This window comes from Callospermophilus lateralis, chromosome 1 (assembly GCF_048772815.1).
Source record: "Callospermophilus lateralis isolate mCalLat2 chromosome 1, mCalLat2.hap1, whole genome shotgun sequence".
Taxonomy (NCBI): Eukaryota; Metazoa; Chordata; class Mammalia; order Rodentia; family Sciuridae; genus Callospermophilus; species Callospermophilus lateralis.
In genome coordinates, this window is record NC_135305.1 from 176,592,966 (window position 1) to 176,605,185 (window position 12,220).

The window sequence follows — 12,220 nt, forward strand, 5'->3', positions numbered from 1 at the left end:
TTCCTCAGTTGTCAAGTGTATTGATTAGCCTAACAAAAGTATTAATCAACTCTGCTATTATGTCCTTCATTTCTATTATTTCTATTTCATACTTTCTAATAGTTTTACCTCTGCTGAAATTCCTTTTCTGTTCATGCATGCTCTCCAAGGACAAATTCTGATAGGTCCTTTAACATACTGACCATAGTTATTTTACATTTCCCATGTGATAGTTCCAACATCTGGGTCACATGACTCTCATTCTGTTAATTGCTTGATCTTTTGACAGTGTTTCCCCACCATCTTGCTATTTTTTTTTTTTTAATATTTTTTAGACCTTTATTTTGTTTACTTTTATGTAGGGCTGGGGATAGAACCCAGTGCCTCACACGTACTAGGCAAGAGCTCTACCGCTGAGCCACAATCCCAGCCCATCTCTTACTTCTTTATGTGCCCTTATAATACTTGGTTGAAAACTAGACATCATGGGTAGAACAGTCAAGACAGAGTCAAATAGTGATTATACCTAAAAATGGGTATGTTTCTTCTTTTTCTTGGGTCTTTAGTTCAAGAGAAAACGTTAAGTCAATCTAGTCAAGAATGGAGCTGGGGCTGGGGTTGGTTGCTATGGTTATTCATAGTGTACCACAGGCTTCAAATTTCTGTAGCATCAGCTAGTATTTAGCGGTATAGGCTCATTTGCCAAAGGGTCTTTTTTGGAGTCTGCTGCACCATCCTTGAACTCAGGTCTTCTCTTTGTGACTGCATCTCAGAGACTGTCTCTCCACACAGTTCCCTCTACCTCTACTACAGACTGCTGTTACTCAACACTTTCTAATCTGATGGTGAGGAACAAGTAAGGAGGAACATTCTCTTATATTTAACCTCAGTTTTAAGCTTTGTGTTCCTAAGTCTTGGGGCGGAAACTTCTCAGTGATCCTACCCTTATCTCAACTGTAGGGAATTGCTAATGCTTCAGCAAGTACTCCTACCCTTCTTCCAGGAACAGAGGGCTTTTGTTTTCTTCTATTCTATTACCCAAGCTGCCCTAGGTTGATAGGGCTTATACTTCTTCCCTTAACAGTTTAAAGTTTTTGCTCTACAACATCCAGAGAGAGTTCAGTGGATTTCCTGTAGTAAATGTTGTTTTTTTCCACCAGAATATGCCATGAGGAGGGCTTCTTCACTCTTTTAGATCCTTATTCCCAAATGTGCTTTATCTCCAATTCCTTCTTCAGTTTTGTTTTCCCTTCTTAGATTGGACAATTTATAAACAACAGCAGTACACTGCTCACAATTCTGGAGGCTAGAGAGTCCAAGATCAAAGCACCAGCAGATTCAGTGTCTGGTGAGGGTTGCTCTCTGATTCATAGATGATGACTTCTTTCTATGTCTTCACACAGTAGAAGGAGCAAACTCTCCCAGACTTTTAAAATTTATTTTTCTCTTTCTACTTTTATTGGTGTATTTTAAATATACATGATGGGGTTTTGCTGTTACATATTTGTACATGCACACAATATAACAATATACTTTGGCCAATATAACTCCCCAGCACTTCCACCCTCCCTCTCCAACTTCCACTTCCTTCCTGGTTCCTTTCCTCTACTGATCTCCTTTTGATTTTCATTAAGATTCCTACCCTGGGGCAGGTGTTGTAGCTCGGAATCCTTGATCTTCTGAGCTTTCCTTTAACATAATGGTCTCTAGTTGCTTCCATTTTCCTGCAAATAACATAATTTCACTTTTCTTTATGGCTGAATAGAACTCCATTGTGTATATATGCCACACTTTCTTCATCCATTCATCTATTGATGGACACCTAGGCTGGTTCCATAGTTTGGCTACTGTGAATTGTGTTGCTATAAATATAGGTAAGCAAGTATTACTATAATATTATGACTTTAATTCTTTAGGATGAATACCAAGAAGCAGTATAGCTGGATTATATGATGGTTCTTTGTCTGAGGAACCTCCACACTGATTTCCATAGTGGTTGTACTAATCTACAGTAAAAGTATTCCTTTTTCTCCACATCCTCTCCAGCATTTATTATTATTTATATTATTATTTTTTGTAATCCCAAACATAAGACTTTATTGTGAACAAGTATAAGAACATTTTGGTCTCCAATAATATATGCAAAAGTTGGTAAGTTTCATCTAGAGTCAACCAATCTGTTCCAATGAAAACTATGTTTTTGTGAAAAAAAAATTTTAATACCTTTATTTTATTTATTTTTATGTGGTGCTGAGGATTGAACCCAGGGCCTCACACATGGTAGGCGAGCGTTCTACCACTGAGCCACAATCCCAGCCCCTTATGAAGAATTTTTTATGAACCAAATTATTTCTTCCATTCTTCATTCATTGTTTGATAAACACCTATTACACGAAAGATTCAGGCCTATGTGCCGATGAGAATACCCAGATCAATAAAAAATCATTCTTTATTTTCAAAGAAAGGACCAGTATAGTCTAATGTAGAAGATGGACCAGATATATGAGTAACCATAATACCAGCCAGCAGGTAAAAACATGCTCTAAGAAGGGCATACTCAGGACAAAGCGAATTGGAAGGAAGGAGATGTTTTCACAGACAGGAAAATAGAAAATTTCACAAAGGGTTTGGCATTTTGGTTTTGGATATTGAGGGACTGGAGGAGGTATTATTTGTATTCTTGATGACTGCCATTCTGACTGGTGTGAGATAAAATCTCAGTGTAGTTTTGATTTGCATTTCTCTAATTGCTAAAGGTGTTGAACATTTTTTCATATATTTGTTGGCCATTTGTGTTTCTTCTGAAAAGTGTTTAATTCATTTGCCCATATATTAATAAGGTTATTTGTTTTTCTGAGTTCTTTATATAATCTAGACTAATCCTCTGTCCGAAAAGTAGCTAGCAAAGATTTCCTCCCATTCTGTAGGTTCTCTCTTCACATTCCTAATTGCTTCCCTTGCTGTGTAGAAACTTTTTAATTTAATGTCATCCTATTTATTAACTCTTGGCATTATTTCCCAAGCTTTAGGGGTCCTACTGAGAAAGTAGTTGCCTGTGCCTATTTGCTGGAGTGTTGACCCTACATTTTCTTCTAGGAGTTGCATAGTTTCTGGTCAGACATCTTTTATGAAGGCACTAGTCACTTCCCCAATGGCCTCACTCCTCCATATCACCATACTGGTAATTAGATTTCAACATATGAGCTTTGGGTGAATACAAACTTTAGATAACAACAAAGTAATCAGATTAAATGAGGTCATAAGGGTGAAGCCCTGATCCAACATAATTAATATATTTTTTTGTAAGAAGTACCAGAGAACTCTAATGTAGGTCTATGCACATAATTCCCTCTACCCCACTCCCCAGGTTATGTGAAGACACAGAAAGAAAGCAGCCACCTGCAAATGAAGAAGAGAATCCTCACCAGAAATTGACCATGCACTCTGATCTCAGACTTTCAGTCTCCAGAACTGTTGAGAAAATAAATTTCTGTTGTTTAAGCCACCCAGTCTATGATATTTTGTCATGGCAGCCCAAGCAGACTAAGACAAATATGAAGTAAATCATTTTAAAATAATTAATTTCATGCATTTTAAAAGGGAGCTTAGGGGAACAGTTTAAAAGCCAAGTCTAGATATAAATTATTAATAAAATTTGGAGTATTTTCTTACATTCTAGTTATTACGCAGGGCAAATATGCTGTCCCTTGGGAAAGCATTAAATGGAGCTGTTAGGGAATAAAACTGAGCTACATAGGCCACTAATATGCCCCAATGTATGACATGCTTTTTCTTAACAAGAGGGAAATTTCACTAAAATTTTTTTTAATATTTATTTTTTAGTTGTAGTTGAACACAATACCTTTATTTTACTTATTTATTTTTATGTGGTGCTGAGGCTCAAACCCAGGGCCTTGCGTAATAGCCAAGCACTCTACCACTGAATCACAACCCCAACTCTCCCACTGAAATTTCTTTTGATGAGAAAATCAATAATCAATAAAGTAAAAGAAAATAATTTTTTCCACTTATGAAAAGGGTTTTTTTTACAAAAATATAAAGGAGCATCCATGACCAGTCAAAGAGGTAAATAATACATTTTAAAGCAGAAAAAATAAAAAACCATAAAGGATTTTAGAATATGTCAAGTTTTGTCAGTGAGAATGGCAGGAAGAAGGAAATGTAATTTCAACTTAAAACAACTCTAATTCTCTAATGATGACACAACAGCTAAAAGAAAAAGGATAAAACAGTAAAACAATAATAGTTACTGCTTACATGTTTAAAAGATCCATAAGGAACTGCTGTGGACCCTGTCTCTTCTAGATAGTCTTCCCAGCTTAATTCTACTTCTTCCATACCAGATCCAGCATCTGGAATTAAAAACAAAACAAAAAAACAGGTGTGTCTCAATTAAAGAAAAATGAAGGTACAAAAACATAAAACTATAGCAATCTAACTTACAGAATTTACTTCAGGACAAATTAATTGAGTTTGCACAAAAAAATTGAGTAATTTTTTTAATATTTATTTTTTAGTTATAGTTGGACACAATACCTTTATTTTATTTATTTTTATGTGGTGCTGAGGTTCGAATCCAGGGCCTCACATGTGCTAGGCGAGGGCTCTACCACTGAGCCTCATCCCCTGCCTAAGTAATTTTTTTATTGTGGTTTTAATGGCAGTTTCCCTTAGTGCCTAGAGTGTCAATAGGTGTCAAGAAGTTTGATATGCTGTCTTGCTGGGGAGACATCAAATCTAAAGTTCACCCTAGTGGATCGTATAATATGAAGATAGAAGGAATATAAAACTATTATATTAATTTTGGCCTATAAGTTAGTATCTAGTACCAAACATTTAGGTCACACTTAATAGACATTTCAAACTTAAATTTTCAATCTGATTCTAAATATTCTCTGAGTAAAGATACTATTAATCGTGTTTTAGTTTACTACCAAAAAAAAGTGAAGTTATCCTTTCCCTTCACATCCTATATCCAATCCATAAAAAATTCTGTAGCTACCATCTTTAAAACATTCCAAATCAGATAATTTCTCATCCTATTACTATCTCTAGTCCACAGTATCTTTCATCTTTTAATCATACTTAAATAAGAACTACAATCTTTCAAAGATTACAAGGCCCTACATGAGCTAACTCTTGGCCACATACCCTTCTATTTTATCCCCGGCCAGATATTCACTGTTTCCTGCACTCTGGTGACAATGAGTTCCTTGACATTTTTTAATGTTTTCTGTAAGGTCTCTGCATTTGGTGTTCTCTCAGTTCAAAGACTCATCTTCCAGGAGGATCACACCTTCATTTCATTCAAGTTTCTACTAAAATGTCACCTCTTCAGTATCCATCTAAATGGAGGCTCTGTTTCCATTTTCTTCATAGCATTCATTTCTACTTGACCATATACCATATCTTTTAATCCTCCCTACTAAATCATAAACCTAAAGACAGAGATTTTACTTTGGTCACTCTTATATTTCTGTCACCTAGATTCAAAACACCTGGTATATAGTAGACACACAACATGTACTTGTTGCGTGAGCAATAGATACTAAAAGAAAAATTATCTGCTGGGTGGGCAAGATTCAAATATCTATAATCCAACAATCCTACTTCATGTAAACTACTTAAGAGCAAAGACAGTTTTATGTTTGTTTGTTCACTAATACGTCCCACTACCTAAAATAATGCTTGAAACAGAGCAAATTCTCAATAAATGGTTGGTAAATGAGTAAATTCTAGGGGAAGTCATGCTTCCAATGAACACAAGGAGCAAATAAGAGAATATTCATCATAGCACTGTTTGTAATAGTTAAGGACTGGAAGCAATTAGTAGAATGAGAGATAAACTGTGGCAATTCTTTAATGAAATGCTATTATATATGCAAGTGAAATTAACTAACTAGCATTGACATAGATAAATAAAGAACATCAAGTAGAAAAGACAAGTGGAGAATGAAAAGCATAGCTAGAAACAATTTAGGCTTCAAAACAAAACTTTTCAGTATCATGTTTATGAATACATGCATACCAATAAAGAGAATGAAATCAAGAATGTTAAGAATATATGCAAACTTCAACAATGTTACCTTTGGGGAAAGTGAGATGAAAACATCATTAGAAGGGAAGTATAAAATAGAATTAAACTGTATTGTTTTGTATCTTTTTAAATATGGAAACACATGAAAAGACGTTCAACATTACTATCATAGGTTAATGTACACCAGAACTACATGACATGCCATCTCACACATATTAGAATAGCTATTCTCAACAAAGCAGAAAATGATGGGGGATGGTGAGGATGTAGAAAAAAATGGTATTTTTATGCACTACTGGTAAGAATGTAGTCATTGTGGAAACAGTTTTGTTTAAAAAAAAATTTACTTTAATTATCAAATGATTCAATAATTCCTCCTCTGTGTATATATCCATAAGAATTGAAAGCAGGAACTCAAAACAGTATTTATACATGAATGTTCAGAGTAGCAATATTCAAGATAGTCAAAAGGTAGAAGAAGTGTCTATCAAAGGATGAAAGGATAAATAAAATGTGAATAGAATATTAGTCTTAAAAAGGTAGGAAATCGGGCTGGGGCTGTAGCTCAGTGGCAGAGCACTTGCCTCGCATGCGTGGGGCCCTGGGTTCGATCCTCAGCACCATATAAAAATTAATAAAGATATTGTGTCCATCTACAACTAAATATATATATTTTTTTAAAAAAAAGGTACGAAATTTTGACACATGCTACAATACAACATGGACAAATCTTGAGGATATTATGCTAAACAAAGATCTTGAGGACATTATGCTAAACAAAATAGCATTTATCAATTCCATTTATGTTGAGATACCTACAGTGGTCAAATTCATAGAAACAGAAAGAAGAATAGTGGGAAATGAGGAATAAAGAATTATTGTTTAATGGGCATAGACTACCAATTTGGAAAAATAAAAAAAAAGTTCTAGAGATGGATGGCAATAATGATTATACTACAACGTCAATATACTTATTGTCACTAAACCGTACACTTAAAAATCGTTAATAAGGCTAGGTGCTGGGGCACACACCTACAATTCCAGCCAACTGGAAGACTGAGACAGGAGGATCACAAGTTTGAAGCCAGACTGAGCAACTTGGTGAGATTCTTGTCTCAAAATAAAAAGTAAAACGGACTGGGGATGTAGCTCAGTAATAGAGTTCTTGCCTAGCATGAATGAGGACCTGGGTTCAATCACCAGTATCACAGGGGGTAAAACTTAACATTTAAAACTTAAAACTTAACAAAAAACTGAAATATTGAAAATGTAAAAAAAAATATACTAAAAATTCATAGTAAGTTCATGGTTGTTATTATTTTTTTCCATACTTTCTTATGTATTTGAAATTTTTCATTAGAAATACAAGCCAACAAGGATCGCTCTGAGAGCAACCTGGAAGACAGGCCTATGGAAAGTCAACTGCCATTATTAAAACGTAACTAGGCTGAGAACTCATAGTCCTGAGGCAAGTCTCAGTGGCCATATTAACAATTTTTAAGTGTACAGTTCAGTGACATTACGTATATTCATACTGTAGTACAATTATTATTGCCATTCATCTCCAGAACTTTTTTCCACTGGTACTCTGTGCCCATTAAACAATAATTCTTCATTCCTCATTTCTCACTATTCTACTTTCTATTTTTTATCTATCTTTAAATTGTATTTAAAGATAAATTATTTAATTATCATGATTCAATAATTTTATTTAAAGATAAAAAATGAAAATAAAAAACTGATGAATTAATCAACTAAACTCTCTCTTGCATTTAAAAAAAAAAAAAAACTACTAAAATTGGGAAGAAATAAGGCTTGTGACCTGATGGGAAAATGAGCAACACACATAAAAACAGAATTACCCAGAAATGCAAATGATCCTTAAATATATGAAAAGATATGCAAATTTTCTCATTTTGAGAGAAAGCACATTAAAGCTACACTGAGATCTTGGATTGGAAAAATTTCAAAAGTCTGACAATTTATTCTAAGATGAAGTTACTGTAGTAAAACTGGTAAAGAATAATAATACAACTCCTATGGAAAAAAAACTTAGCAACATCTAGCAACATTACATATGCATTTACCTTTTGATCCAGCAATCCCACTTCTAGGAATCTATCCCAAAGATATGCTGGCAAAAATACAAGAAGACATATGTACAAAGCTATTTATTGCAGCACTATTTGTAATACCAAGACTGGGAATAAGCCAAATGTCCATCAATAAGGAATTAGTTGAATAAATATGGCTTATTCATTGAGTCTACACATCAAAACCAAGACATCTAGGTTTATACAGCTGTAAAAAAAAAAAATGAAAATGATCTCTATATATTCATGTGGAATAATCACCAAAGTATCGTAAGCAAAACCACAGAAGTTTTTTTTTCCCTCTAGACTTCTTGTATAAAATGAGAGATGAGTGTGACTATTCAGAAACATACTTAAATTGAAAGAAAGAAATTACAAACGAACTGAAACAAATGAGTCTGTCGGTGGCAAGACAAAAACAAAAACAGGATTTCTTTAAGACACATTAAAATATAATACTATGACTGCAAACTCCATTGGAATTTATTTAAAGGTAAAAACCATAAAGAAATTCTAAGCAGCATATTATTATCCATTTTTTAAAAAAATACTTTTACTTTATTTATTTTTATGTGGTGCTGAGGATCAAACCCAGGGCCTCGCATGTGCTAGGCAAGCAGTCTGTCACTGAGCCACAACTCCAGCCCCTTATTATCATTTTGACATTTGGAAACTTGGTATTGTTATTTTGAAATAACTATAGGATTATTACAGATAAAAACAAATTAGTAATGATAACAACATTAGAAAATAAAACATTTTAGAAGCATAAAATTGTAGTAAAAACCCTGTAATTTTAAATTAAAATTGTAAATATGGGTATGAAACCATGATTTTCCTTTCTCTTCAAAAAGATGTGTATTTTCTTGCAATGTCTATGGATGACATCACATCAAAAGAACACAAGAACCAATCTTTAAGAATTCTCACTGCTCCAAAATAGCCAATTTAATCATCAAATTAATGATGATAGCAACAGATTCAAACTCATCAATCACACATACACATGTAACCCATACACATACAGATGATAATATTTAAAACAAGGTGGGCACAATGGCACATGCCTGTAATCCCAGCAAATCAGAAGCTGAGGCAGGAAGATGATCAGTTCAAAGCCTGCCTTAGCAATGTAGTGATATCCTGTGTCAAAATAAAAAATAAAAAGGGCTGGGGATGTGGTTCTATCGTTAAACATCTCTGGGTTCAATTCCCAGTATCCCATTCCCCCCCCATTCCACCCCAAAAAAAGAAAAAAGAAATCAACTTCTGAAATGGTACAGTACATACTTCAATGAACACACATTCTGATAAAAGCAGCAAAAATACTGGCTAAACAATGAAAAGCAACCATTTAAATGTCTCAAAATAGTTAAAAGCACAGAAATTTAAAGATCTATACAAAGAAAGTTGCTGAATCTTGCTTAAGACAGTGGGATGTGGCATTTTAAGTTGCTACTATTCCCCACCTTTTTCCCTCTCCACCTCAACAAGAAAATTTTAGAACTGAAAATAAATACAATAACAAAACTTTTAAAAGAAACTCTACAGATAAGTACAATAGCAAAATGAAGCAGACACAGGAAAGAAGTAAAACTGAAGACAGAACAATAGAAAATAATCTAAACAACAAAGAACAAAGAAAAAAAATGAAGAGACTAATAGAAGTGTGAGACAATAAAAGAAAATTTTATACAATTTATTGAAGTTCCAGATAAAGAAAAGAAAGAAGGCAGGGTTGGAAAAGTATTTAAAGAAATAATGGCTGAAATTTTTCCAGAATCAGCAGAAGACCTGTATCTTCAAGAAGCAGATGACCCAAGGAAATTCATGTAAGGAAACAGCAGCATCAAAAACTTTTTTAAACAAAAGACAAAGAATCTTGAACATAACAAGAGAAAAATAACATCTCTTTTAAGCAGGTGAAAAGCGGTGGGGGTCTCATGCCAGGAAAAATAGAAGATACCCATGACAGCACATTTCCCAAGAAGGCTAGAAGGAGGTGTCACAATACTTTTCCTTTACAATACTGAAGGAAAGAAAAGAACTTTCAACCCAGAATTCTTTATCCAGCCAAAATGTCCTTCAATAATAACTGGGCCATACATGGTGGCACACACCTGTATTCCCAACAGCTCAGGAGGCTGAGTCAGGAGGATCATGAATTCAAAGCCAGCCTCAGCAAAAGCAAAGTGCTAAACAACTCAATGAGACCTTGTCTCTGAATAAAATATAAAATAGGGCTGGGGATGTGGCTCAGTGGCCGAGTGCCACTGAGTTCATTCCCTGGTAAATTTCCCCCCGACCCCCACAATAAAAACCAAACTTATTTCAAATATAATAATACTAGGAGATTGAAAATAAAAGAATAAAAAAGATACGGTGCAAACACCAGTCAAAAGAAAGCAGGAATAGGTAAATTCATAGAGACAGAGAGTAGATTAACTGATTTTCAGAGGCTGAACAGGAAACAACTCTAATGGAGTATTTTGGTGGACACAAAAATGATCTAGAATTAGCAGTGATTACTGTATAACTTTGTTAATATACTAAAAATCACTGAATTGCACTGGGGGTGTAGCTCAGTGGTAGAGCACTTGCCTAGCATGTATGAGGCTCTGAGTTCAATACCCAGCATTATAAAACAAATAAAACCACTGAATTATGCATTCTACAAGTATGAATTTTATGTCTGAAAATTATATCTCAAAAAATTATGCTTCAGTAACATTTTTTAAAAAATCAAAATAAAACTTCAACAATAAAAAAGTTTTATTAATGAAAAACAAACTAATGAATAATGAGCCCAAGATGTGAAGAGATACTTCATCAAAGAGAATTAAGAAAGCCAAATAAGCACATGTAAAGATGTTCAACATCACTGGGCATTAGAGAAATACACATGAAGACCATGATAAGCTGTCACTACACAACTATCCAGAGGGCTTAAATAAAAAGTAACAATACCAAATAATGGTAAGCATGCAGAGAGAATGTATGTCTCTCACATTACTGGTGAATGTCATCTCTAGAAAGCCTGACAGTTTCTTTACTAAACCTATGATAGAAAAATTGTGCTCTTTGGCATTTATCGTCCCAAAATTATGTATAAAATTATTCATAGCAATTTATTTGTAATAGCCAAAAGCTGGAAAAAAGCAAAATGTACAACAGAAGAAGGTTTAATCACACTATAATACATCCATGGAATAGTATTCAGCAATAAAAACTAACAAACTGTTAACATATGCAAAAACTTCAAGGGATCTCAAAGGCTATTATTTTGAGAGGAAAAAAAAACTCAAAATGTCTTCTGTTTATGTAACATTCTTTAAATGACAAACTTACAGAGATGAAGAGCAGATGAACAGCAGCTTAGGGTTAAAGAGGGTACAGAGAAAGAGGAATAGGTAATGGGAGTGATAAAATAGTTCTATATCTTGACTGAGATGATGTTACAGGAGTCCACATGTGTGATAAAATGATACAGAACTACATACACTTTAAATCAGTATCAATGTCCTGGATTTTATATCATATTACAATTTTTTGAGGAACTCATTGGAGAAACTGGGTGAAGGGAACATGAGACCTGTCAACACTATCTCTGCAACTTCCTATGACCCATAATTATTTTGAAATAATTAGAAAGTAACCATCAAAATTAAAATACTATTTTTAAAAAGTGTCTTCATAAAAATGACTTACTTTTCCAGCAAACATTATTAGTAGTCTTTAGTGCCAGATTCTTTGCCTGGTGCAGCACACGGCAATGAAAAATAACTACAAACTTCAAAGAGCTTCCAGTTTAGTGGTACAAAGACAAGTCAGACAATGTAACACAGGTGAGTAATACAATTGTGCACTATGAAGGATAACATCTGCTCAGCAAAACCAGTACCTGCATCAAGCTGCTGTTCCCCGTTCATCTCCACAACACATGGGTTTATCTCCTCCCCACTCAAAGGAAAGGCCTAATGATTCTGCTATGATTGGAAGATGACTTCAGGTTTCAAGCGTCTGTCCAATGAGCATCCAAGGGTCCAAATGAAAGTGCTGAAAAATCAAAGAGAATTCATCAACAGCCTGA

The 12,220-nt window shown here is 34.2% G+C and overlaps 1 protein-coding gene across 5 annotated transcripts in view; it reads right to left on the bottom strand.

Moving 5' to 3' along the window:
* The window catches only part of Sfmbt1 (Scm like with four mbt domains 1), a 129,071-nt gene that overhangs the window by 59,254 nt on the left and 57,597 nt on the right, over nucleotides 1-12,220 (bottom strand). For all 5 annotated transcript variants that reach the window (XM_076836657.1, XM_076836835.1, XM_076836565.1 and 2 more), the window contains exons 2-3: nucleotides 12,032-12,186; nucleotides 4,258-4,352 (exon numbers count right to left, since the gene is read on the bottom strand). In XM_076836657.1, coding sequence (XP_076692772.1) covers nucleotides 4,258-4,352; nucleotides 12,032-12,059 — 123 coding nt within the window. In that variant the 5' untranslated portion in view covers nucleotides 12,060-12,186. The remainder of the gene's footprint in view (nucleotides 1-4,257; nucleotides 4,353-12,031; nucleotides 12,187-12,220) is intronic.